General features: G+C 46.6%; 11 protein-coding genes across 11 annotated transcripts; 6 read left to right on the forward strand and 5 right to left on the reverse strand.

Annotated features, from left to right (window-relative positions):
• Positions 1-521: 521 nt before the first annotated feature.
• Positions 522-2,213, forward strand: N7537_004296 (MDR family MFS transporter; the record flags this gene model as incomplete). Its single annotated transcript, XM_056895353.1, has 1 exon — positions 522-2,213. One exon carries the CDS (start codon positions 522-524, stop codon positions 2,211-2,213), a length of 1,692 nt encoding a protein of 563 aa, XP_056755101.1.
• A 318-nt stretch (positions 2,214-2,531) lies between these two features.
• N7537_004297 (pyrroline-5-carboxylate reductase family protein) lies at positions 2,532-3,487 on the reverse strand (the record flags this gene model as incomplete). Its single annotated transcript, XM_056895354.1, has 2 exons — positions 2,532-3,400; positions 3,448-3,487. 2 exons carry the CDS (start codon positions 3,485-3,487, stop codon positions 2,532-2,534), a joined length of 909 nt encoding a protein of 302 aa, XP_056755102.1.
• A 595-nt stretch (positions 3,488-4,082) lies between these two features.
• N7537_004298 (FAD-dependent oxidoreductase) lies at positions 4,083-4,785 on the forward strand (the record flags this gene model as incomplete). The annotated part of the gene is made up of 2 exons (XM_056895355.1): positions 4,083-4,232; positions 4,345-4,785. The coding sequence occupies 2 exons, from the start codon at positions 4,083-4,085 to the stop codon at positions 4,783-4,785; spliced, it is 591 nt and encodes a 196-aa protein (XP_056755103.1).
• Positions 4,786-6,912: 2,127 nt separating this feature from the next.
• On the forward strand, positions 6,913-7,633 carry N7537_004299 (nuclear transport factor 2 family protein; the record flags this gene model as incomplete). Its single annotated transcript, XM_056895356.1, has 2 exons — positions 6,913-6,992; positions 7,243-7,633. 2 exons carry the CDS (start codon positions 6,913-6,915, stop codon positions 7,631-7,633), a joined length of 471 nt encoding a protein of 156 aa, XP_056755104.1.
• A 1,060-nt stretch (positions 7,634-8,693) lies between these two features.
• Positions 8,694-12,669, forward strand: N7537_004300 (serine/threonine-protein kinase; the record flags this gene model as incomplete). The annotated part of the gene is made up of 5 exons (XM_056895357.1): positions 8,694-9,289; positions 9,340-10,068; positions 10,128-12,001; positions 12,051-12,383; positions 12,434-12,669. 5 exons carry the CDS (start codon positions 8,694-8,696, stop codon positions 12,667-12,669), a joined length of 3,768 nt encoding a protein of 1,255 aa, XP_056755105.1.
• A 1,658-nt stretch (positions 12,670-14,327) lies between these two features.
• N7537_004301 (GFA family protein) lies at positions 14,328-14,963 on the reverse strand (the record flags this gene model as incomplete). The annotated part of the gene is made up of 4 exons (XM_056895358.1): positions 14,870-14,963; positions 14,764-14,810; positions 14,630-14,693; positions 14,328-14,569 (listed from the first exon to the last, which is right to left on the reverse strand). Coding segments are annotated over exons 1-4 (405 nt in total), but the record flags the coding sequence as incomplete, so codon positions are not given.
• A 1,058-nt stretch (positions 14,964-16,021) lies between these two features.
• Positions 16,022-16,528, forward strand: N7537_004302 (Chanoclavine-I aldehyde reductase fgaOx3; the record flags this gene model as incomplete). Its single annotated transcript, XM_056895359.1, has 1 exon — positions 16,022-16,528. The coding sequence occupies one exon, from the start codon at positions 16,022-16,024 to the stop codon at positions 16,526-16,528; it is 507 nt and encodes a 168-aa protein (XP_056755107.1).
• A 2,814-nt stretch (positions 16,529-19,342) lies between these two features.
• Positions 19,343-21,035, reverse strand: N7537_004303 (fatty acid desaturase; the record flags this gene model as incomplete). The annotated part of the gene is made up of 2 exons (XM_056895360.1): positions 19,343-20,723; positions 20,833-21,035. The coding sequence occupies 2 exons, from the start codon at positions 21,033-21,035 to the stop codon at positions 19,343-19,345; spliced, it is 1,584 nt and encodes a 527-aa protein (XP_056755108.1).
• Positions 21,036-22,573: 1,538 nt separating this feature from the next.
• N7537_004304 (Transcription factor) lies at positions 22,574-23,506 on the reverse strand (the record flags this gene model as incomplete). Its single annotated transcript, XM_056895361.1, has 1 exon — positions 22,574-23,506. One exon carries the CDS (start codon positions 23,504-23,506, stop codon positions 22,574-22,576), a length of 933 nt encoding a protein of 310 aa, XP_056755109.1.
• A 1,099-nt stretch (positions 23,507-24,605) lies between these two features.
• On the forward strand, positions 24,606-25,629 carry N7537_004305 (alpha/beta hydrolase; the record flags this gene model as incomplete). The annotated part of the gene is made up of 2 exons (XM_056895362.1): positions 24,606-24,731; positions 24,796-25,629. Coding segments are annotated over 2 exons (960 nt in total), but the record flags the coding sequence as incomplete, so codon positions are not given.
• Positions 25,630-25,908: 279 nt separating this feature from the next.
• On the reverse strand, positions 25,909-26,379 carry N7537_004306 (GFA family protein; the record flags this gene model as incomplete). The annotated part of the gene is made up of 2 exons (XM_056895363.1): positions 25,909-26,253; positions 26,308-26,379. 2 exons carry the CDS (start codon positions 26,377-26,379, stop codon positions 25,909-25,911), a joined length of 417 nt encoding a protein of 138 aa, XP_056755111.1.
• Between the last annotated feature and the right edge of the window lie 587 nt (positions 26,380-26,966).

Here is a 26,966-nt window from a genome sequence, read left to right on the forward strand (position 1 = left end):
GGTAACTAGTCATCTATCATAAGAAGTTCCGTAGGTGCTATGCATTAGGAAATAGATAAGCAGATTACAATAGGAAGGCGATTTTAACAAGTTCAGCCAAATTTTGATGTGATAGGGGGGCATTGGCAACATCTCGGGTTAATCTGCCGTAGTCTTTCGAGCAAATATTAGCAAAATCTCCGTAATCCGTACCTGCACTACTTTCGTACTCTCGCTGATGCCATCTTGTTGAGACCCATACTGACTGCTAGTCCTGGGGTATCATTGGTGACCTAGTGCCGCTAGTCATTCTGTCAGGCAGAATAGCGTTGGCAGATCGCCCCTGGGCCCGAATGCCACGTGCGTCTAACTTGTTTTGGAAAAAAGATTAACGGCAATCTCCCGTGGATCGGGTTTGGGGAGCGGGTTTCGGAATTCAAGTGCTAGCTCCATACTAATATCTTATCACGCCCTGATGTCATTGTGTTTTCACAACATATTAATATCATGGCAGATGTAGATTTACCATCAAGGGAAAAGCCATGGAAAAGCCATCGCTGGCTACCGAACCTGATGTGCAACAGCCTCTTCGCGCACCAGCAGAAGAACAACATCAAGAGCACGGAGAAGCACCAACGCAATCTAATAGTGATCGTCTCATCCCAAAGAAGACATGGCGCTTTTGGGCTGTGTTCCCAGCACTATGCATGACGACTTTCCTTTCGGCCCTCGATACATCCATTCTCTCAACCGCCCTTCCCACAATCGCCCTCGATGTTAATGCCGGCGAGCTATACATGTGGATTACAAATTCATACATTCTATCATCGACGGTTGTCCTGCCGCTGTTTGGTCAGACCGCAAACATCTTCGGTCGGAGATGGATGTTGATCATCTCGGTTGTCATATTTGCCTTGGGGAGTGGTATGGCCGGTGGTGCGAATAACACTGGACTTCTTATTGCAGGACGAACAATCCAAGGCATTGGTGGCGGTGGTATCAACACACTCGTGGACATCGTCATTTGTGACCTAGTTCCCCTCCGCCAGCGAGGTAAATATGTCGCGCTCATGGCAGCCGTGTGGGCAGTTGGAACGGTGATCGGCCCCGTTTTAGGCGGCGCGTTCGCCCAGTATGTCTCGTGGCGTTGGGTCTTCTACATCAACCTACCGCTTTGTGCCGTGTCACTTCTACTGCTAGTGCTGTTCCTTCGAGTCACACACCCGCGTACCAATAGCACCGTGTGGCACCAGCTCAAGCGTGTGGACCTCGTTGGTAATTCCATCCTTACAACTGCCATTATCTCAATTTTGCTCGCCTTGACTTGGGCTGGAACAACGTATGCCTGGTCTTCGTGGCGAGTTCTCTTACCTCTTATCCTAGGGATCGGGGGGCTGTTTCTCTTCTACGGTCATCAGGTGTCACGATTATGTGCCGAGCCCTCGATTCCCCTCCGGCTGTTCTCAAGTGGAACCGGGACATGCGCACTGTGGATTGCTTTCATTCAGTCTGTCCTGCTATATTGGGTCGGATATTTCCTGCCAGTCTACTTCCAGGCTATGCGTGGCTCGACTGCCACGGAATCCGGGCTATACGTGCTTCCTATCACTGCCGCAATTGCGCCTTTTGGCATCATCACGGGAGTTATCATCGCCATGACTGGCAAATACCGCATCTTCCACTTCCTAGGGTATATATTCCTCACTACCGCCAGTGGCCTCTTCTCGCTCCTGGATGGCCATTCCCCTGCTCGTGATTGGGCTGGCTTCCAGATACTCTTCGGCGCTGGTTCTGGCATGATCTTCTCTAGTACCCTACCTCCGATTCAGGCATCTCTGGCCGAGTCCGACGTGGCCACTGCAACCTCCACCTGGGCATTTATGCGCAGCTTTGGTTGCATATGGGGTATTGTTGCTCCAACCACTATCTTCAACGCACGTGTCCAGGAGCTGTTGTATCGCGTCAGTGATGTGTCTTTGCGCGCAAAGCTTGCTAATGGCGGTGCATATGCCATGGCCAGCGAAGGGCTGATGCGGACTTTGCACAATACTCCGAACCTTATGGCGGAAGTGCTCAGTGTTTATCAAGATAGTTTGAGATGGGTTTGGTGGATTTCCATCCCGTTTGGTGGTATCGGGTTGCTTCTGTGTATACCTATTAAGCAACTGGAGCTCACAGAAGATTTGCATACAGAGTTTGGATTACCAGATGCTGCAACGAATAGAGAAGGGTGAAACCGTCAATTTTCTTTTGCTATAGTGGCTGTGGTTATTCGGTCACATTCTCCGATGTCAGAAGTCAGGAGTCATCACCGACATCTAATTTGGAAGGTTCTAAGGTTTATATTCCATAATGCTTTGAAGCGCTACCGGGAGGACGGAATTAGTGAATTTTTCAGGGAGCATACTCTTGGTATCTTCACGGAGATCTGTGATGGGCCGAAATTTGCTGGATTGCGATTTCAAATACAATGTTTCTTTTCTTATTGGATACAATGCTTAATATGTGCACGGTATTGAAGGCTGCCCTCAGCTTACTCCCCAAATAGCAGATCAATGTCTTGTATCATTAACATGAGGTGTTGTCTCCATCAAACGAGCCAAAGTAACAGATTCCCGAAGCGCCCGTCCAACATGGCCACGCACACCAGCCTCTTCCATGACCATCAACCCGCCAATCGTGCAACCCTCGGGGGATGTTCCTTGATCCTTCAATAGGGCAGGGTGGATGCCACTCTGAAGCATGGTTGCCGTCCCTTGCATTGACTGAAAGATCATGGTGTGAGCCAGGTCCCGTGGCATACCAACTGCCACCGCGGCATCAATCATTGCATCGCAGATCACAGCAAAGAAAGCGGGCGTTGAGCCTCCGACAGCGGTAGTAGCATTCATCAACTTCGGATCAACGTGTACTGCCTTGCCAATTTGCTCGAAGATCGATGTCGTTATCTGGAGGTACTGTCTGGGCAATGCAGGCTCCGATGTTTCAATAGCCGTAAGTGACTGAGACACTTGGGCTGCGATGTTCGGCAATGTGCGCACCACCCAGGCTCTGCCAGCTGTGTTATCGGTAGTGGTCGCGCTGCCGTAGACTGTAGCTTCGAGCTTTTGTCTTGTCCAGCCGGCGGCAATGCTGATGATAAGCTTGTCGGTCAAGGCGTCGCGGAGCCCCTGTTGCGTCAGGACGGTCTCAATATCAGCGGGGTCTGCGCCTAGAATAATGACATCGGCGTTTTGTACGGCTTGTACATTGTTGCCGCGAGAAATGCGTATTTTGTCCAGGGCCTCGGCGAATCGCTCGGACAATCTCTTCTCTGAGTTTTCACTGCGCACGCATGCAATATATCGAGTAAATGGTAGATCTTTGGATTTTTCCGCTGGTGCATTGACCAAACCGTCTAGGATGGCAATGCCCAGGTTTCCTAGAAGTATTAGTCAATGTATTTTGCCTATGGGTTTCCGCACTTACCACAACCTAGGATGCAAAGGGTTCCGTTTTGGGTATCCATGATTTAACGTTCAAATCAAGTAAACAAGTAGATTATTCAAAGGAAGCGAAACCAGAAGGCAACAAGTTCTGAATTTTGAAGCAGATCGGGGATGCATCCGAGTGTGGAGAATCCATACCCCGCTTGAATCGAATCCGACTTACAACACATATGAGCTCCATGAGTTTCTTGACTTCCAGGATATTTCAAGGCCAAGAGTGAGAGTACTTTTTCTCCAAAAACTATGTTTATTTGGATTATTTCTTCTGCTTCAAGTACCCCATAGCTGGATACATCGCTATAATGAATGTTCGAGTCCACAGCACCTTTATGGATTTGGTTAAAAATCTCGAGGTTCAAAGTAAGTATACAATCCATAGTTTAAACAGGAGACAGATAGTAATTATATATATAAATATACAAGTTCTAGAAAACATAGAATTGGAGAAACCACCGGGAGTCCACCCGATCAAAGGTTTTCCCCTCAGCTCTTATCTTGGGGGAACCCTTCTCCAACTCCGCATATTATAACTGTTTTGGGGGGTGGATGCGGGGGAAATACTATATCAGCTCAATAACCCACAAATAAGCAAATGCACTTTTATTTTCTTTCATTATGGGCGTTTCCACATCAGATTCGATTATTGTCGTCGGCGCTGGCGCCTTGGGCCTCTCGGTAGCACTGCATCTTTCTCTACGAGGCTACACAAATGTCTCGGTGTTCGCAAAAGATGACTATATCCCTTTCGGAGATTTGACAAATGTAGTGTACCCCTAAAAGTCATTTATTTTCCTTTTTCCTTTTTTTTTAAAAAAAAGGGGGGGGGGGAAATAGGGAAAATAGAATAACTACTAACGACTATGCGGTTGAAATATAGGTCTATCGTGCAGCACAAGATGCAGGGGTGCGATTTTTCCTGGGACAACAAGTCGACCAAATAGCCTACGTGAGCACATTGGCGGGGAAAAAGAACGCTGGTATCCGCACAAGGAATGCCGGGTTTTATCCTTCGTCGCTCGTCGTTATCGAAGCGGGGGCTAGGGATAGCGATTCATCTGAAATTAGCCAGTTGCATGGCCCCGACCCCTTGGCCATACCCCTTTCTCGCTATACCAGCATCAACTCAAATTCCTTCGCCGAATGCGTGCCACAAACATCCTCCTCGGTTATACTGCTATCGGCAGATTTGGTACCAACCTCCAAGATGTCTTTGGTGGGGCCATTGGTCGTAGATCTCCTAGAGCCAGCGAGCGGTCAAACTGCAGTGCAGGTTCAGAAAGTGCCGGAGAATTCACCCCAACCCTTGTCTAAGCTGTGAAGGGGTTTCATCAAGGACCAAAACAACAGTTCGATATATTCATCATTACCCAATAATTCCCGGTCCCTGAAACAGACTTGGACTCCTCGACATCGACCGAGACCTACGATGTACAATCGGACTATTTCTAAACATACAAACTTTCAAAATTCAACTTAAATCTAGTTTGTTCTTCAAGAGTAAGGCAGCTGCATCTTATTTATCAATCATTTTAGTCGCTAGAAGTCGAGCTATGAAGTCAATGAGTCAATACTGTGATGCTGCCGACGAGGCCTATCGACCCGCTCTGGGTTGACCAATTCGGGAGCTCCCGGAATTAACACGCCCCAACCAAGACAGGGACGACAAAGACCCATCGCAAAAGCTTCGGTGATACGGAGGATGGGACGTGGATTAGGGCAAGGTACTCGTCTCTCACGGGCATTCGCTTCTTTACAGCGCTCGATCCACACTGCTTCTATATGCCCACAACCACTGATACCGCAGTGGCCACGGTACCATTTATATCGCATTTTGCACATGATGGATTATGGGTTTGTTGAAAATGGTAGAGCTCTGGGGTAAGTACTCGCGATACTGGCCTTGGGTGGAGAAGGCTGTGATAGAATATGGGGTTGGAAGAAAGCCTATATAGTTGTAGAATTTCCAAAAGAGCTGTGGACCTCAATGAAATGAATAACATTGAAGTCCGTTTTCTTTCGTCCTGAACTTTGCCTTGTATGAGACAAAGAGTTCTGTGTAAGGAATGTACAATCCTAATTATTGAGAACAATCCCTATCTTTGTTCCAAATATAAACGCTCCCTAGATCATCAGTTTCCACTTGGTTTCCATTCCCTTCTGTGCTATGATATCATGTAGATCGACTATATATACAATATTGTCAGTATTTTATACTCACTACATGCTATGAAGAAGGTCAGAACTAGCATGAAGTAATAGTAAACTTCGGGGACAACAGGCAATTTATACTCGGGGAAAAAGAGTTTCATTGCACAAGAAAGCCTCAAAATCCAGAAAGCAGGCACCCAGTGACCTAGATACTTAAGGTACAACTTCTTCCTCGTCCTTTTTGTCAATAATCACGAATGGTTCATCGACTTGGTCCGCCTTGCCTTTCCCCATCTACTCTTTTGACACATCACTCTCCCATCCTAGGGGCATTATAATGAAATCAAAGGGGCTGTCATGACTATCAAGAGATGATCGCCGTATCGAAACACGATTGATCCTCTACGATAAAAACCACCGTAATTCACAGCATGAAAATCCGCAAAGACATTCTTATTTTCTCCTCTGGTAAGCTCAAAAGCCCCGAACTTGGTGACAACACCCATGGAGGAACTCAATACATAATCCTGTTTCTATCAATTCCGTCAATAAAGGATTGACTGCCATCAGTTAGAGAGTCACAATAGATCCAAAAGGTAAAAGCTCCTCCTTTGTGGATTGTGGTTCAAACTTGGTTCTTGTTGTGGCTTGGTGCTACACAGAGAGCTTCAACGATCACAAATAAGGTCACCAGTTATCAAACAATACCTGTCTAGGCTATTATTCATGTATATAATATGCACTTATTGCTTCTACCCTCAACAAATATCTAGTTCAAGATTTATAATATTTTTGGACATAGTGGTGAGATGGCTTGTTGTTACGGTAGGGGCAAATATATAGTTCTCACATCTGCTAACCCCAACGTGAATTATAAAAACAGTCCAGTGGATATCCTACGTTTGAAGCATGAGTAGTTAAAATAAATCGATTTATTCATTGAACAGACCTATATTTGATACAATGAGTTAAGTTTATATATATTTCAGAGTGCAAGATTTAGTATAATATTTGCCTGCCGGTTATATGGTCAGGAATTTGCTTGTAAAATTACCGTATAATTTTTGCTTATAACCAAATTTGGTTTATAAAGTTATTTATACAATTATCTTCACATACAACCTTAGCAGATCTTCATGTAGTAGACAAAGCCACGACGTTGTACTTCTGTACAGCCTTCTATGGAGATGACTAAAGCTGTCTACGTGGCGTCAGGCGGGTCCGGCTTGGAAGGGGTTAAGCTTCTCAACCTCACCAATTCGAACGAAAAACAAACTTGATTCCATATATTTCCTCCATGGCAGATCTCAAACCGCCATTTACCGAAGAGACTGCACAGCAGAAAGTCAAAGCAGCGCAGGATCTGTGGAATACAAAGTACGTGTCCGGTTTCTTATCTCTATGGCCCTTGGCAGACCATGTGTTCGAAAAAAGGGCATTGAAAGTTTCATCCCTTGCATTCTTGCCGACTTGTATTATTTGTCTGTGCGGATTGTCCTGGACACATGCAAGTATACCTCAACTGGGAAGGGTCTATCTTGCGTGCTTCAGATGAATGTTGCTATTTTGAGTTTCAAAATTAGATGACGTAGTGAATCCATCGCCCGCTCTGACCATCTACGATTAGGGATCCTGCCCGAGTCGCTCAGGCATACACCCCAACATGTATCTGGCGTGTTCGAGACTCGTTCTTTACCGGGACAGAGTCAATCGTGGCGTTCTTGGAAGCGAAATGGAAACGTGAGCATGGTTATCGACTTCGGAAGGAGCTTTTCGCTTTCCAGGATGATCGCATTGCTGTGCAGTTTTGGTATGAGTTTCAGGACGTGGAAGATGGAATGCGTTGGAAGAGGTGTTATGGATTGGAAGATTGGACTTTTGATGAGGCCGGAAAGATGCGTAAACGTATGATGAGTGGAAATGACGTCCTGATCGGACCTGAAGGTAATGGCGAGGGACGATGGTTTGCAGATGAGGTTAACGTGAACGATGTACTTATTAGTGAGCAGCATTGGTGATATTACGATGGATAGTCATGTATTTGAATAGTTGAATTAGACCTGAGGATGTGATGCACCATTACTATAGAGCTCTATGGTGGATATGAATTTCAAGTAAGAGCGATATTGGATTCTTAATTTCACCTCAAGAACCGGATATTAGAACATGAAAAGCTTACGGGCATGGAATGCTCAACAGAGATACTTAGGTAGGGCCCCTGTACAAATAAAGTGGCGAGTGGGCCTGGAGTTGATAGTTGATTTGTTATTATCCCCCCTTCTTTGGGGGAATGCCACCTTCCCCCTCGATCGCAATTGATGTTGGTAATAAAGAATTGCACGAGTTTAAACCGGTTAATATGTACATATATTTAGGACAGGACAGGACCTGGAATAACTGAAAGTTAAAAAGAAACGGAAAAACGAAATGATTCATGTAGGCGCCAGTGCTGGGAGAGAGGTGGGAATTGTGAATAGTGGCATGGAACTTTGGACGGTTCTGCCTCGTCACGCCGATAGGTCAATTCCCTCAATAAACAGGCAAACATGCCTACATAGAGTCTAACAGGTACATCGTAGAGAGTAAACAACAATAGAGGATGCTAAGCACATTCCGATGGGAAGGAAGGTATCTCTCATTCCAGGCCAGCCGAAGTATGCATGCCAACCTCTTGTCCTTCATGAACATTGGTAGTTCCAATATTTTCCCCTCAGTCTTGTGTTTTTATCTTGATTTCAGTCAGTTGTGGTTTGTCTCTTGAGGTCTTCTCTCTTTTTTCTTTCTTTTTTGCCCGTTGCATCTCCGTCTATCATGTGGTGTTGATCAGTCCTTGTCACTCTTTAATTTCTCCTCTTCTTTCTTTCCCAGAAAAGTCTGGAGCCGATCTTTACACATACCTTCTTTTTATTGACACTGGGAAGGGGTTTCCCTTTTTGCATTTGATTTCATCTTCTGTGGGTTGGCTACTGATATTTTTGACAGTGAAGGGTCAGCTAATGGGGTCCAGATTGAGAACTAATCACTCGATTTTAAGGAAACTTGGAAACATACGCCAATACGCCTTGGACCACCTCCCCCATGGACCAGATAATGTCGGACGGCAATGACCCTCAGCGGAGGCGTCAGCCCTTGAGAGATGTATCGAGTCGAATCAACCACTCAAAGTCGCCTAATGTTGAGACACCGCGCCCGAGGATCGAGGAATCTGAGCACCTGAAGAGTCCTGACCGGATTTCTTTTCCTATGACCCCAACCCCACAAAGAAACAAAGAAAATGAGCGTCTACCTGTGGCTACCGACCTGCAGCCCGACTCAGCCCGAAACTCCATCATGTCTGCGGCATCTCTCCTGTCAACCAAAGGGAAAAGAAAAACACACGTGGGACCATGGCAGCTGGGACGGACACTGGGGAAGGGGGCCACTGGAAGGGTTAGACTAGCCAAACATGCTGTCACCGGACATACGGCCGCTATCAAGATCGTTTCAAAAAAGTCAGCTGCTATGGTTCAGAGTGAGAGCATCGCGGCAATGGACCGGAATATGGGAAACTTCCCTACCAATTCAGCGACCCGACAAATGCCCTGTGGGATTGAACGCGAAGTGGTCATCATGAAGTTGATTGAACATCCGAATGTGATCAGTCTCTATGATGTCTGGGAAAACCGTGGAGAATTGTTCGTCCCCACCACCTTCGGAACTGAAGATAAACTAACCTAGTCGCTAGGTACCTTGTCCTTGAACACGTCGAAGGTGGAGAGTTGTTCGACTATGTGTCTAACAATGGCCCACTGCCGGAAGAAGAGGCCGTGCGACTATTCCGACAGATCATTGCGGCCCTTGGCTACTGTCATCGTTTCAATATCTGTCATCGCGATTTGAAGCCCGAAAATATCTTGCTTGATGCGAATCATAATGTGAAACTTGCTGATTTTGGTATGGCTGCACTGCAACCCGCAGGCCACTGGCTGAACACTTCATGTGGTAGCCCTCATTATGCAGCACCGGAAATCATTTATGGCAGGAAATATCGTGGCGACAGAGCTGATATGTGGAGCTGTGGTATCATACTGTATGCCCTTTTGACTGGTTACTTGCCTTTTGATGGAGGTGATTTAGGAAGCACCCTGCGGCTCGTGAAGAAAGGGGACTACATAATTCCACCCGAGTTGAGCGACGAAGCAGCCGATCTCATCCAGCGTATCCTCCAAAAGCGCCCGGAGGACCGGATATCCATGCAGAACATTTGGTTGCATCCATTGTTAACTAAATATGAAAAGCTTCACAATGCCATGGTTGATCACTACGTCGGTCCTCCTCCTGCCCTGTCCGTGAAGGACTGCGGCCAAACCCTGTCCTGTCAGCAGGACATTGATCTCGATATCCTTCGCAATTTGCAGACTTTATGGCATGATGTTAAGGCCGAGGACCTAATTCAAAGGCTTCTATGTATCGAGTAAGTACCGCCTGCTAATTTTCAGAACGACTCGCATTACGCTAACAGACCGCCACCAGACCGACCCATGAGCGGATGTTCTACAACGCCTTGGCAAAATTTCGTGATGAGCAGCTTGAGAACTACCAAGGACAGCCTCTAGAGTACTCAGCTAGTGACTATCACCACATCTCCCGCCCAGGTGGTAGAGTTCGTCGAGGGCGCAGCCAGACGGGTCAAGGTAACTCCAAGCGTCGCGCCCAGTTCCCATCTGTCAAAGAGTTCCCTCGTCGGCTCAGTTCCTTCAAGGAACCGATGTCCTCCGGTACCACAGCAAGCTATGACCCATACCGGTCACCCAACCACGGTAGCACATCGTCGGAAGCACAATATGCTAATATTACTGTCCATCGAGAGTCGCCAGAGCAATCTCAAGCTATTCTGTCGTCGCCAAGAGTGAACCCTCCGCCTTCCATTGCGGAGGAGCAAGAGCCAGAGGGATCGGATGGGCCAGATGAATCACCATTCACTGTCCTCCAGAAGCGTAAGCACGGGCCCAGCTCTATGAAGTCTTTCGTCTCTTCCAAGGTACCTCATTCTAGCTCCCGGGCTCCTGGGTTGTCGACACACTCCATGAGCTATCGGCGCAATGTTTCCTTCCACCACGCTCGCAACCGATCTCATGGATCTGCCAAATCAAAGAAGAGAAAGATTGCTGTACCAATTCCGCAAAATGAGATTAAGCGGTCACCGAGCACCTGCAGCTTGCAACTTATGGCAGATGGCCTCGATCCTCCGGGCATGCCAAGCAGCCCGCCCCTACCAGCCCAGCCAACCGTGGTCCGAATGAATGGTCCGAAGGTCAAGAACCTAGGGCAAGTCAGAAAAGTTCGTGAAACAGACTACACATGGAGGGAGGACAGCCGAAAAGTCTCCCATGAGCTCAGCCAGATCTGCGAGGAGGCATTCAATGGAAGCTCTGTTAGAACCATTCGAACCACGAGCGGTAGATCTGGATACGAAACACCGGCGACGCCAGTCTCAATGGCAAGCCCCGAACAAGTTAATCCTACTCCGACAATCCCGGTATCTAACACTGGCAAGGAGTCATCTCGATCCTACAATATCAAGGAGCTTACCGAGACACGTCAAAAGCTTATTGAGCACAGCCGTGGCCGAAAGGACAACGTTGGTAATTATCTTTCCGGTGTAATTACTCATCTCACTCGCTTGATTGAAGAACACCAGGTCAAGAATGGTACACAGAGAGAGCTGGATGTAGCATCTTTGCAAGATCCTTTCGTCACTTCACCGGATGAGCCCTTCCTTCATATTACCAATGAGAATTGCGCAAGCCCTGTCCGCGCACCTAGTGAAACCAGCCCTCGACCTCAGAAAAAGCCACGGACGTCGCTCACTACCTCCCAGGGCGGTGATGCTAAGGCAACTATTCGGATGGTTCCCCACAGCTCACTTCCCTCCATGGAGGAGGTTAAGCCCCTGACCATTCGGAAGAAGAACTATAGCAAGTTCGCTTCACCACATGTTGATGAATTTGCTATGGGTGACTCTATGGGTGGCGATCGGAACTTTTCCATTGGTTCTCGACGTGCTGGTCAACCTAGTGGCCTGGCTCCCATTGAAGAAGTTCCTCTGTCCCCTAAGAAATCAACATCCCCTACTCCTGAAGGAAAGAAATGGTCATGGTTTAAGCATCGCGCTCAGGGCTCTAATAGTCCCCCTGCTCTACCACCTAAGGACACCCACCTCATTATGCCCAGTGGAGGAACGACTGTGCACAATCCCATTACCATCGAGCCCGCTTCTTTTCCCAAAGCAGAGAACACAGAGCGAGTGCCAAGACGAAAGACATCTATGGATCGCTTTGGCGGTGGGTTTTTCAAGAAGCTCTTGACAAAAAGGTCCACCCAAAATATAGAAGAACCTTTTACTAGTGAGTGTAACCTCCGCAAATTCTGTCCAACATTCTAACCAATTGATAGACCAGGAGAAAGACATCCAAACCACGCCAACACAGGATAATCGTCATTCTTCCCTGATGTGCAAGGGGTTCGCAGATACCGACAGTTCGACTGAAGCTGACGCTCCGCCAAACCCATTCAGCCAGAAGCGTCGCTCAATCGCCAACTACAACTGGTTTGCCCGGGTTTTCCACATCAAGCCTGCTACTCAAGTTATTGCGCTGAACACATCGAAGGTCAAGGGACGCAAGGAACTATATAAGCTCCTTCGTGAGTGGCGGGATTTCGGTATGGAGGATGTGTATCTGGACAAGGCCAACAGCATTGTTCATGGTCGTGTCGGCGAAGCAAATTGTAAGTCACTCATCTCATCCGATTTAACCCTTATACTAATCATCCTTTAGTCCTCCATCTTCGAGAGGTTGAGTTCACTGCTGAATTTTACACTGTCCTTGAGCACGGCCACCAAGCCAACCTCAGCTTGGTCCGCTTCAAACAGGAGCGTGGGGCTGCTTCATCTTTCAACAAAGTCGTTGAGACTGTGCAGAGCACGCTAATGCGCCGTGGCATGGTTGTTGAAGACCCATCTCGTGCAAAGAAGATGTCGCGCGTTCTGGACTCTGTTCCTAACCGCAAATAAGTTATTTCACGACCCATTTCCTTGATCTCCTCTCGATCTCACCATGCAGCATATCCCTCTCAAATACTGTCAGCGAACTATCGTCTTTCATTTCTCAACATTGCGCTCGCAAAACATCATAGCACGCTGCGTTCCAGCCCTGCAAAAGCACTTCCTTTGCATCTCATATTGTCCGATCATTCACATCCACATTCGTTTTCATCTCATCTAAGACCCAGAAATCATACACGCTTGATATTACAGGCCACATCCATAGTTTTATTTCATTTTTCCCTTCAATCATTTCTTGTCTGTCACCCACTTTCTCTCCATGTTAATTGCCCATTGCGTTTTGGCTTGTGTGGGGTTTTTTTTCTGGGTACCTTGTTCGTCAATTCTAGCAGTTCCTCCAATCTTTCGCTTTTTACTCTCTTAATCTCCTGTTTTTGGCTCTCCTGTTTTTGGCCTTCAATAACTTGGCATAATGCTTAATTTTGGCGAGTCGGATATTTGTACCCCACCCATCTCGCTGTTCTAGATTATAGAACCTTGGAAGGGAAAAAAATCCGTGTATTTAAGTAATGCTATTGGAATAGCTGTGTTAGTACCTGTCCACGCATTGTACTATCCTCTATGTCAATATAATGTCAGCCTTCCTCTCTCTATCTTTGTGATTAGCTAATCAGAATTCATGAGTGTTTCATAAGTTTTTGCGTGCCGCTCGATAGGACAAGTTGCTGTCTGTGGGAAGAGTAAGATGAATCGATGTAATATACGCACGCCAATTTTGATATTTATGTAACAACTCTGCGCTTTCGCTATCGTAAATGCGGGGATGAGAGATTGAATGGTACTAAAATGCTATAAAATATCCGCCTAACGTGGAGAGAAGCTTAGTTCAAAGGAGATTTAGTCGGATTTTGGCCCTTCTCTCTACCTCAACAAGACTAGCAACTAAGAAACAGGATATGAAGGAGCTATTCGACTACAGCGCACCACCCGTGCATCCTATACTATATATTTGATATTGTCACTTACAGTAATATCTAGACTTCACAAAAATGCTCAGCCAACTAATCAATCAATCAAAATTCAATTAACCTGTTGCAGTCTAACTAGTTGCGTATGACTACAGGCGCTCCATCAATGCTCAACCTTTTCATCCCTCCTTTTGATCTTTTTTTTTAACTCACCTGTGATTTCTTCTTGAGTTATCCTTCCTCCCATCAGTGGAAAGTTGGATCTTAATAGTACTCAAAAAACATATATTCTGGGAATGTCTTTCTTTTTTTTTTTTGAAGTGAGGGTGGCTGGTTGATAGACTATATAAAATACAGTTTTTCCGGATACTCTAGAAGGGGCTCTATTGTGTGGACCAGGATTTAAGGAGACAGTCAATACCGAGGCTGCAACATTGTCGAACTTGGATTAACGATAACTTTGAGGATATTCGGCCAAATGAGGACCACCAGCTTTCATTGGTCTGTTATATAGTCTTCTGTTATGTAAAGAATAGTATTTAATTTTCCCGATCCTGACTGTTTAATCTCGCCTAGATACCAACAAAGTGTGAAACGGCCTGGTAACATCCTACCTGCCTTAACATAGTTTGATATGGAGATCAACTAATGCAACTCTGCAAAATCTGGCGTATCATGACATTAGGCCTGAATCATACCGATGACTTGGCTTGCACCCTCAAGAGGCTCGAGATAAGCCACGCGTCTTTGTACGAATGCCTCCGCGTCAATTTTTCCGCCCTCCAACCTTGCTGCGCCGTCGTCGAGTGAACCGGCCTTGATAGACATCATCTCTGGCAGTGAGTCAGGTTGACCGTAGAGGGAGGATCCACAGTCCCCGCAGAAAAATGTATGGTATGTATATCCCGAGTCCGCCATATACTCGCCAGATTTCGGGGTACCTATGGTAAAGTCAATCCAATTGACTAAATGATTGCATAGATGACGCGCATATCACTTACCAGACAGGATCTTAAAGGAAGATCGTGGGATGATAAAGTTGGTAGTGAATGCAGACCCGCTGAACTACACAGCACAGTTAGTATTTGACTCCGAGGGAGGGCAGTTGATTGGGCAGTTGATTCTCTATGCTTACCTTCTGGCAGTTGAGACAATGACAGACCGCTTTAACGGCAGGCTCAGCTGTAAATGACCAAGGAGATTAGCACTTTATAATGGTGTAGTTGAGATATTTTGCATACCATCGGCCTGGTACTTGATTTTACCACACATGCAGCTTCCAGTGAGGACCATTTTGGCGGCTAGGAGTGACGATATGCTAGTTGTGATAACTATATAAAGAATTGGAATATGTCTTTCTGATAATGAGAAAAGCAACTATATATATGCACGGCTTGGTGGGTAGTGGGCGGAGTTTGAGTGGTGATGTATGGGTGAGGCTTTCGGCGAATGAACAAAGTTCAGAGACCGCGAGCTCCGCGATGTGGCGACTTTGCATAGAGAGACAGAGAGAGTGGATATCTTACTAGTATTGTCCTTGGGTACAATAGAAGTCATTGACATTTCCACCCAGTTGTACATCGTATAGCATTGATAGCATATGCAAGCGGTAGTTGTTCAGTATGATTTGAGCGACTTTAAGCGGGCTTCAACCCGAAGACATTCCTATCAGGATTTGGAGAGTTGAGTTACTACGGCCTTTTCAGTCTGACTGAAAGGAGCGGACCGCCGTAATTCTTGCTCGTTTCGTTCCTTTCACCACTTTGATCTCTATATGGTGGTCTGTAACCTGCATAGACTACCCTAAGACCGAGAAACACAACACATGCCCGAAATTACATAGACCAGTGATTAGTAATGAGGCATTTTCCGTAAATTGAGTAATTCACAATTTGAAACAGAGGTGGGTGACATCGTGGCAAAATGTAAAATGATGCATAGCCCTTTCCTCCCAGTTTTGCCTGTTGGGCGGGAAGTTCTTTTCTCATAACCGGGGTAACTTCGACTTACAGAACCCGAGCTTACCGGGCATAATGGCCGAATCATTCTAGGCTTACTTCTAATTGGTGCTTCTGTGCAAGCGCATGCTTAAGCGGATGCGATGGATACTCCCGGTGAGCGTCATATTAGCTGATAGTGATCAAGCTGACGAGGCGGCAGCATCCCGGAGTACTCGGGACTTAGTAGCAACTGCCGATGAATGTCGCTGCAAATATTCGCAACTGCCGGTTATATAAGTTAACGCATACGGTATCGTTCTACAACCGGAAGAATAACGGAAAGGGAAAGAAAGACGAACACATACTCAGTGCTTGCAACCTTCACGTGCCACCAGCCCCTGGAGTCTCGAGTCGATCGTGGAGCCATTCGTCGGCCACGTCTAACACAGCACAATGACTACATCTAAACTCTTCGATACAATAAACCTTGGGCGTATGTACCTGTCCCATCGCATGGTAATGGCGCCTATGACCCGTTTCCGAGCGGACGGTGCACATGTCCCTCTTCCTATGGTCAAAGAATATTATGAGCAGCGAGCAGATGTTCCCAGTACTTTGATCATTACTGAAGCGACTTCCATTTCTCCGCAGGCAGGGTTCACAAATGTACCTGGTATCTACAACCAGGCGCAGATTGCCGCGTGGCGGCAGGTGACAGATACTGTACACGCACGAGGATCCTATATATACCTACAATTGTGGGCATTGGGGTGTGCAGCTGATGCTGAGGTCCTCAACGCTCAATGCTATGGATTGGTGTCTAACAGTCCATCCCCACTGGGCGGTGATTCTCCCATTCTCAGGGAGCTGGCCGATGCTGAGATTCGACAATACATTAGTGACGGAGGACATGATTCGAAGGGTGAAGTTTTCTCCGCTCTTTCTCGGCATTACACGTGATATATTCTATTGTTTACCGCCTGTCTCTTTTAGATTTGGCCATTGAGTTGTTTGCTTGCTCCCGCGATCTGAAAGGTATCTGTGTGTTCCTGACTCCCCCACGCGCGGTACGGAGCGGGAGGGCATGGACATCACGGATATTCGTCAGTACTGCCTTGGTCTGTCAAAGACAGCCAATATATCTTCATAAATGAGCTCCCGCTGCATCCATACCGTCCCCGAGAATTATCGGCAGTAAGGTCATCTGGATCGATCTGTCAGCGCGTAGCTACTAACGTATTTCACAAGCGAGCCGCCCACACAAGCGAGCCGCCCACCCCAACCAAAACGCGTCCATAGATTAGCACTTAGTCAATTCAACCACCTACCATGCCACCAATTCGATCCCGAAGCTCTAAAGATTCAATAGAGCAAGAGGGTAGGATCTTACTAGCTATCCAGGCTTTTAAGAATCGAGAAATCTCTTCAATTCGTGAAATAGCACGCCGCTTTGATATACCACGTACAACCTTACGCGACCGCCTATCCGGCTGTACTCAACGAAGTACTACACGCGCTAATTCATTTAAATTGACCCAAATTGAAGAGGATTCTCTTGAAAAATGGATTCTCTCTATGGATCTACGTGGAGCAGCCCCCCGGCCCTCTATGGTACGAGAAATGGCCGATCTTCTTCTTCAAAAGCGTGGAACTACCCCGGTTCTTTCGGTCGGCCAAAATTGGGTTACGAACTTTGTTAAAAGGCGTCCTCTCCTCTCCTCCCAATTCTCGAAACGGTATAACTACGAGCGTGCGAAATGTGAAGATCCTAAAATCATTATGGAGTGGTTTAATCTGGTTCAAAAGACAATCCTTCAATATGGAATCGATTCCGACGATATCTATAACTTTGACGAGACCGGCTTCGCAATGGGATTAACTGCAACTACAAAGGTTATTACGAGGAGTGAATACTACGGTCGGAGGCCGGTTTTACAACCTGGAAATCGTGAATGGGTGACTACAATTGAATGTATAAATGCTTCTGGATGGGTGCTTCCTCCGTGTATAATCTTTAAAGGCAAAGTCTTTATTGAATCATGGTTCGACGGCCTCCCGGAGGATTGGCGTCTTGAAGTTAGTCCTAATGGCTGGACTTCCGATGAAATTAGCCTTCGTTGGCTTGAAAAGCTCTTTATTCCTAGTACTATACGTACGAAGGGGGTATACCGGCTCTTAATACTTGACGGCCACGGAAGTCATTTAACACCTAAATTTGATGAACTTTGTGAGCAAAATAAGGTGATACCAATCTGTATGCCAGCTCATTCATCTCATCTTTTACAACCTCTTGATATTGGTTGTTTTGCGGTGTTAAAACGTACGTACGGTCGGATGGTTGAAATCAAGATGCGGAATAGGATCAACTATATTGATAAACTTGACTTCCTCGAAGCATACCCCCACGCACGAATTGAAGCTTTTAAATCGGAGACGATTAAAAATAGCTTCGCAGCAGCCGGTTTAGTACCATTTGGACCCGACCGAGTGATTTCAAAGCTCAATATCCGGCTCCGAACCCCGACCCCCCCTACCAGCCGGGGTAGTGAATCAAGCCGGAATTTTACCCCAAAAACCCCTTTTACAGAGAAAGACCTACGTCGACAAGCTTCATCAATTAAAGCTTTACTTCGTACAAGATCTCGAAGCCCGCCTAGCCCGTCAGATCGTGCATTAAACCAGCTTGTGAAAGGCTTCCGTCTTACAATGCAAGGTGCTATCTTACTCGCTAAAGAAAACAAGGAATTACGCGCCGCCAACGAGAAGCAGAAGCAAAAGCGTACTAGATCCCGGAGGCAGATACCTACAGAAGAAGGCCTCTTAGTACAAGAAGCTTCTCAATTGATTCCTGAGCTAGTGGAAGCAGATGAAGCACCCCATGCCGGTGCCGGCATACATGAAGAACCGGCTTTAGAACCACGTACGCGGGCTACACCAAGGTGTAGTGGGTGCAGATCAACTGAGCATAGATTTAATAGATGCCCAGCTAGATAGATTTATTTTAGTATATTCAATTTAATGGAGTTATGGTTGACATATATATGATTGAAATTAGTAGGTTGGTTGGGGTGGGCGGCTCGCTTGTGTGGGCGGCTCGCTTGTGAAATACGTTAGTTAGGGCTTGAGCCCCACATTTTATTTAACCCAGTTTCTGCCCCATCCAAACGTGCCACAGCGCATCAGAGACATAGTCCTTTCCTATACATGTATCCTATTCGGGATTACGACCTTACCGCTGATTTGAGTTGGTCGCCACCCATTGCACACCACTTGACTCCGGAAGGTCGTCGATGTCGATGTTCATCATCTGCAGTTCCAGAAAATACGAATGGGCAAGGACCGTCGGCCCTCGCCAATTGAACTCTTTCTCGGGGTCTTTGGCTCGCACGGCACCATTGCGTTTCGGGATTTTACATTTCTCCCGCTCATCATGTATGTTACACAGAGTAGAGAATGAAGAGCCCAAGTTTCAAGTTAACTCTTTGGGCTGGTTAAAACGATGAGCGCAGAGAGATGACTTGTTTGGTCGACTCGAAAACTAGTGATCAGTTCCTTTTTTGGGTTTCCTTTTATTCGGTTTGTGTATGGCAGGTGTGAAATAGGTATCGTCTGGAACTATACCAGTTTTATATTTACACGCAATAAACTTGAATGAAGAGACTGCTTCGTTTGATTTGAGTACAGGAACCGAATGTGTTAACATCTAATACTGTATAAGATCTCGCCCAATGCAGGTTCACCGAGATTCTATCCACGACGGCCGCGGAAATGAAATCAGTGGCCGTAGATAAGATCGCCCCTTTGGGAGATAGTTCGTTGGCAATCGGCTAGAATAGCCGCCTGCCGGCTCACCTCGGCTAAGCTTCCTAGGACCTTTTTATTGCCACCTACAAATCCATACAGCGCATAAGGAATACCGACGTCTTTGCAGAATTGTAGCACCGGCTTTTGGGTTCTCCGTAAATTATGTCGCGGGATCCTCGGGAACAAATGGTGAATGGCCTGGAATTGAAGACCTCCGTGGAAAAAGTCGAGCCATTCAGGACAGTCAATGTCCATGGTAGTGCGCAGCATCTTTTGAGGAAATGATTCAGTGGGGCCAAGATCAGCGGTAGACATGGCGAAGTGAGATAAGGTGAACTGCACATGCAGCGGCATGGTAACCATGTGGCTGACCATAACCAAGGCGAATCGGTCCCAGCCCGAGGGAATAGATTTGCAGACGACAAAATAACCAAACCAGTACCAGAAAAACAAATTGCCCGCGAGTTCAAACCACCGATGCCACCATGCAGCACCCTTCTGGGGCCCTTGGCCCTGGATAAGAAAAATCCATGACTGAACATACAGGTTGAAACGGCCGAACATCAACACCGGGTAGTAGAGAAAGGCCTGGTAGGGGACCAAAAGCTTGCTCAGGGCATCATAAGACATAAATCGACCATGATAAGTCGAAAACAGATTGCTAAGAAATCGGTGATTCACCGCAAAAAAAGGCAGGTGTTGGTTATCAGGGTCGTGTTCCGGGGCATTGGTCACAATGTGGTGTACATTGTGCGTATGCTTCCACCAACCAAGCGAAAGCCCCCCAATCGGGGCAGCGATAATCATGCCAATCATGCTATCAATTGTGAAGCTGTGTGAGATACCCATATGACCGGCATCGTGGGCAACGAAAACCAGCTGCGACCAGAACCAGCCAAGCCACATGGCACTCATGCAGTACCACCCAGCGTGAAGGAAAAATAGCGTAAGACCAAACAGCAATGAGCAACGGAAAAACTCCCAGGCATAAGCGGTATAGTTGCAGTTGTACAATCCCTCGGCCCAAATTTGGTTGTGGAGACGGCGATATTTCTTGGTAATCTCATGCTGGGTGTCCGTATCTAGTGCAGGGTACTTGCTGGTATTAAGTACAATTTCTTCCTTTGACAGACTGTCGAGAAAGGCGAGTTCATTCTGGCTGCTCGAATCTGGGATTGGTTGCAATATGGGATTTACGTGGGCTTGGCGCTTGACCTCCATCTCGGCTGGGATGCATGGTGACACAGGGCCGGCGCCTTTGTTATTCCATTCCTTGGCATCTAATTCAGCGTGATGTCGAAATTGGCCTCCTTGGATAGGGGGAACGAAGTCCTCCCAGTGTCCCTGAACACTCCCAATTTAGAATCGAGTCATTTTATTACGTGTTTCTTCCGAGTGGAATCTGTCCAGCCCTAGTCAGCATAAAAACTTTAATTATGAGCAGTGAGTTCTATTCTGACACGGTGACTTCGCTGGTGGCATCCTTTCCAATCATATGCTGGATTGACATATTGCCTCCGGGGTGATACTTGATCCACGCATCGAGATTAAGGACTTTGTGGCCTAGTATAATGATTGAATGTCCATCGGCAATCATTCCTTCCACTTGTCTGATAGACAGTAATTTGTCGGAACTGGAGGTGCTTGCATTCTCAGAGTTCATGGTTGTAGACATGAGTACCATAGCTCGTCCGTAGATGTAGGTGAGTATGGTATGTAGGATGTAGCATGTAGCATTTGTATGATGTACTAGACGTCGGGGAAGAGAGAAGGGGGACCTGAAGAGGAAGTAGGAAAGAGTAGAAGGGAGACCTCGAACCGATAAAGACGGGACGCGCGGAAGAGTGGATACCTAGGTGATTGGTTCAGGGCTGGGACTGGAGGCTGGAGGCTTGGATGCTGCTCAAATACGATGGAGCGAAGTCAATACTCTGTTGGTGAGTCTGTTGTGTTTTTTTCTGTTCCTTTTTGATTTTGGAAGAGAATTGGAAGATTCTACCGCGAGTTCAACTTGTTGGTTTTTTTATTTATAGATCCTTTATTCTATAGTCTGATCTGTTGTATTCTGGGCTGCTCGTCAGTTCTATGCGTGGAGAATGACTGTGCGTGGTAACCCTGGTTTCGGTGGTGGATTGTTCACTATCGTGTCTGTAACTATCTCAAACTAAATTAGCTTGGAGATAATTGATAATCATCTGTAAACTAGTCAAAGAAGAGTACGTCCACGTACTACTGGTGACATGTAGGGGGTAAAGGCAGGGGGAAAGGACGGTCCAAACAAAGACGCCGGTAAGCAGCTTTTTGAAATCATCTAAATCAGCGAGAGGAGGGGGTGTTGCTTCGGTCAGGCTCAGACTTCAGTCGATGGTATTTGAGATTAGGTGAAATGAAGGAAAACACCCCCTAGTTAGGAGCATCTCAGAACATTACTGTCGGGGGTGTATAAAAATTCGTGACATACGTATGTAGTAGTAGCGGTGAGCAGGCAATTTGCTATTATAATTCTTCTGCTAAATTTTCCAAGCCTCTGTATCGATATAGAAACTTATTAACCATTGTTAAAGAGTCGACCGTCATGCCGCTCATATAATCAGATGTCCGATCCCCAGAACGAGCTACCCTTATGATTACTAGTGCAAACCACCATAGTTCTATTGCATACTTTGCGAATCCACGCTGAGTGGTAGGATCCGCTTCAGCTTTTGCCACCGCTATATCCCAAAGTGTTTTCCATCGCCGACAAGCACGGTGTAGGACGTTGGAAAATGTGGAAGTGAGGCAATTTGCCTTCGCAACTGACACAATCAAACCTAAAGCTAAATACAGTATAAGCGTCGGCTCGAGCTGTATGAATTGGCAGTGCCTTACCACTAATAACAATGAACAAATCATTGGGTGTCATCCGGCTAAAAGATTTATCCTCTGGTCCTGGGCAGGCATCTGAGAGCAGAAGGAAAACAAAATCTGCTAATACTTGAGACTGAATCTCAGTAGGTTCTAACGACAATAATTGCTCAAACTTTTGAGCTGTCTCTGCTTCAAAGAACTGCTCTCGGCATGGCATATCACCAGTCATTTCAGACACGGAAATTAGTGGATTGCAGTTGAGAGCGCCTGCCATAAGGCTAGCATAGACCTGAGTCCAATGTGCTAGACTGCGTCTCTGATTAGTTAAGAACAGTAGACGGATTTTGAACTCAGTTACCGGATGCAGGTTTCGTATTGAATAAATAGGGTCCAATCCTTGGCAGTGTAATCAGTTATGGAGATTCGATGCTTGATCCGGAGAACGCCAGACAATCGGACCGCAGCACTTAAAAGGGGATTCTTCTCCACTCGAATTCGACGACGAGTTAACTGATCGTTTATGCCACTCTGGATGATGAGAATAGTCAAGGCAGCCTGCAGAATCTCTACAGACTCGATTGTCGGGTCTTTAGGAGTATTTCTTCCGAGGAGCAGCTGTCTGAAATTTGGGTGATCAAAGATAAACTCCTCCGAAATGTGGAAGAAATGGCGGGCTGAGACGGCATGGTCCATAGGTGCAGAAAAAAGGGCCCCTAAGAGGAATATAGCCAGTAAAAGAGGGAGCGAAACTTGCTCATAGCGAAAGGTCGGGACATGAAGAATAGGATGATATGACCTGATTGAATAGGCATAGACGCCAAGAAAGTACTCGAGATTAGGAACGGTAAAGACGGACTTTGCTAGAGAGATATCAAAGTCCGGCACATTTGTAGCGTTACGTAATACCATGACTTGATGCGTCTTCGATAGTTGAACAACCAACTCCTCGACCTGCTTACTGAGCAATGGTGAGCTTATGGTTTTCAATGGATAGTCCTCTGAAAGTTCCATAGTGGTGCCGGGGAAAAGCTCTGGTAGCGAAGCTACACATGAGGCTTCGTTCTCTAATGTCGGCTCCGGCCAGCCTAACATCGAGAGGCATAGCATGTCGCAAAGTTCACTGTCAACAAAGACCTCTCTTGCAAGTGATTCAGAGGTTCCAAAGGCAGATGGATCAGTGAAATCCAGGAGCCAAGTTATCCCGGTCGGCCTGGTCCCGTCTGTCGTGCGTGTAGGCGATACCCGGGCATTGATTTGCTGATACGAGCACTGCTGGCGGCGAGACATGCATCGCGAGCATGGTGTAGCTGAGTCACATGAAACCCTCTTCTGTGCACAATTGCTACATGCATGGGGTTTCTTCCCGCGTTGTTTAGTTGGTATATAGAATTCTTGAGCACTCTTGCCACAGTTTTGCATATGCCGACGAGCCACATCCCTATCCTCGGTTAAGGAAATGATGAAATAGATCATGGTAGAGAAGCTTACCTCCTGGCAAATGTCTTAGAGCAGGACGGGCAAGTTATTGCAGGATAGTCTGTATCTGCCAAAAATTAGTGCACGGACAAGAGAAGGAGGCGGGTGTTGTACGAGTGGTTTCGTGACGACGTAGATGACTCCGACTCGAGTATGTTTTCCCGCATGTTTCACACTCAAACCGGGATCCGGCTAAATTACTTAACAAGCCTGACATGTTGCGCAATATATGAAGATAACTGAGCTAAGGCAGGCAGATGTTGTGGGTTTTGTTCCAGCTTGTGGGTTTTGTTCCAGCTTGTGGGTTGTCTTCCGGCTTGTGGGTAGGCATCATTCCATCCAATGAGGTACCTGCGAGCTCTAGGTGAAATAAGTCCAGCCTCATTATATTGTCTACCACAGTTTACTCCCAACAACTGGAAGTCAAGGCCGTCGGTCTGTTGAATGTGGCATCTATTCCACGATACTGATACGGCTTTGACATTCGACCTTCGACCGACTTTGGAAAGCACCCATAAACAGTCTTAGGCTAATATCGCGTTTACACGGTAACCTGATTACTTAGTTTAGGATTCCCTAGGCACTTCGGATCGTATTACTACAGTGGACATATTTCATACTTAGTATCCACTTCATAATAGCATAAAATATGACGTATTTGACCCCATGGCTCGTGGAGTTATAGTTGAGTAAATCGTTGGGACGGATCTCGCGCTTTGATAAACAGCTTAACTCCGATGAGGAATCTAGGTGATTCCTGGGGCTTGGATGGAGTCTATCCGATATAGCCGTTGTTACGAAAACAAAGGAGAATGCCGGCAGCCACCACATATAAAGTGGCCTCAATTCGCATGAAGGTGTTACTACTATTGACTACAACAAAATCTTATACTATTGTCTACTTCTTAAGACGGCTCCTCCCCAAACTGTCCAAAGAGATGTTGAGTTTCGTACTGTCGACGGAGTCACGTTACGAGGATTGTTCTATGCACCTATTGGAGCTGTAAAGATCCCGTGCATTATCATGACCCATGGGGTATTCCTCTCCTTCAATGTTCCTGCCTCCGAAGTTAATTTGGCTAATACATTGTTTTTTGTAGTTTTCTGGTCTCAAGGAGCAATTCCTCCCCGACTTTGCTGTGCGTTTCCGTGACGCGGGATATGCAGTGCTCATATATGACCACCGCAGCTGGGGTTCAAGCGATGGTTTTCCGCGCAACGAAACCGATCCTACAAGGCAAGCACTAGACTACGCTGATGCCTTTGATTATGTGGCTTCACTACCGGAAGTGGAACCGACCAAGATCGTGTTTTGGGGTAGCAGCATGGGCGGTGGCATTGGTATCCTTGCTGCAGCTTTCGACAAACGTATCGCCGCGGTTGTGGTGCAGGTTCCGTTTGTGTCTGGCGAGTCCATTGGCCCTTTTCTACAGACTTATTTTCCTGCCATGTACGCCGACCGGAAAAGTATCAAGTCTGGTCACCCTCCCGCAATGACCAAGGTCATTGCGGAGACACCTGAGTTTGCTGAGAGAGGCGACTCGGGAGCCTTAATGGGAAAGCCTGATGTGGCCCCTTACTTGAAAGAACTAGCTCGACGTGAGCAGCCATGGGAGAAGGAAGTGACTTTGCAATCCGTTTTCAACATTTCTATCTTCGAGCCGCAGGCATTCATCCATCGAATTTCCCCCACGCCGCTTCTAATGGTAGTTGCAGAAAAGGACGCCACCGTGTCCACTTCCTCGCAGCTTGAAGCTTTTGCCTCTGCCTGCGAACCAAAGACATTGGCCGTCATAAAAATTCGGAGCATTTTGATTTGTACTTCGGCAACGAATTTGAAGAGAACATGTCGGCACAGCTGGATTTCCTTAAAACTGTTTTCTCAGATCTTCCCAGAAGCTGCTAGATGTTGGCAGACTGAGTGCTTTGTCTAATATCTGTCTTTGTCTGTCTGATGTCCGTCTTTGTCAGTTTGATATCTTTGTTTCTAAGACATCTACCAAATTCAAGTTTACTATGGTTACAAGCACTAAGTATCAATGTGGAACTATAACTATACCATTTGGCCCGATGATGTATTTCACAATGTGAATACACTTTTCTTTTCGTTTCGCTTAGACGCGTTTCTCTGGCCCCCTCTAGGAGGAAGTATGAATTTGAGGTAAGCTAATATGGCCTAGCTTAGAGTTATTGTCAGTTCTTCTCGCTAGAATTCAGAACTGCTCCCTCTGGTCTGCATTTTCGACAGGAGCTAACCATGACGGCCTCTCTGGCGAATAAAACTCCGCATCGATTTTCTCATTTAGCTGAGACACATCCGACACCGTCCCCGCCTGAACGATCTTCATTCCTTGCAATCCTGCGTCTGTTGCTGTTTTCCACATCACAGTTGCGCACTCAGGGCAAAAGAATATCGACAGTGTAAATCCCCACTGATGCTGCATTGCGTATGATTTAGGGTGCCCTTTAGTGACAGAAAAATTGGCCTCGGGGACCCCAACATTGACAGTGTTCGTTCCTCCGGATATTTTACGACAAGGGCCGCAGTAACAGAGAGCCTGAATGGTATTAGACGAGAGACATGTGTCCGGGAATACTAGGGCTCAACATACTCTAACAGCGGGATTGCCTTCATATGAGTAGGCGCATGCGCCACATAGACAGCCTCCAGTAGTTACAGCCATTATACCAGAGGAACTTCGATTGTTTTGAACGCAGACTTCAGTATTGTAAGAGGATAACGGACGGTAGGTCAGTTAGGAGACATAGCGTACTTATATGTATTGACGCACCGCAAGTATGGAGTACGAGGCGGGGTACACACCGTAGGACTCAGATTCCCTACATTCCCATTCTCAGATCACCATCCTGCTATCGCCACTCCCCATCAAACACCGAATACCACGTATGGTTCCGTCAGGGAAGGTAATTTTGACTTCGGACCGAGGCCAAGGACCTTAACGTTATGAAGGGACTGCTTGTTAATTTTTTTTTTTTTTTTTTTAATTTTCTCTTGTCTTTCGGTCATTGTCGGTCCTTGTTTCTGGACTGGAAAGAGGAGTGTGACTAACCTCCTTGGTCGAGATAATTCCATCGGCGAATCGGTGTTTGGTCGTAAAATGAAGTCGAAAATAACACCACGTCTCAAAAGCCGAGAAAGTGGGCCCAGTGGCACACTATCTTTCTATGATGCCCGGTCCAGAGATGGGCAGTGCTAAATTTAAACCAGAACAAATGGTTGGCCAGGCATCATGACTGTGACGTAGCCAAA

This window comes from Penicillium hordei (assembly GCF_028827395.1).
Source record: "Penicillium hordei strain IBT 12815 chromosome Unknown utg000002l_segment0_segment0, whole genome shotgun sequence".
Taxonomy (NCBI): domain Eukaryota; kingdom Fungi; phylum Ascomycota; class Eurotiomycetes; order Eurotiales; family Aspergillaceae; genus Penicillium; species Penicillium hordei.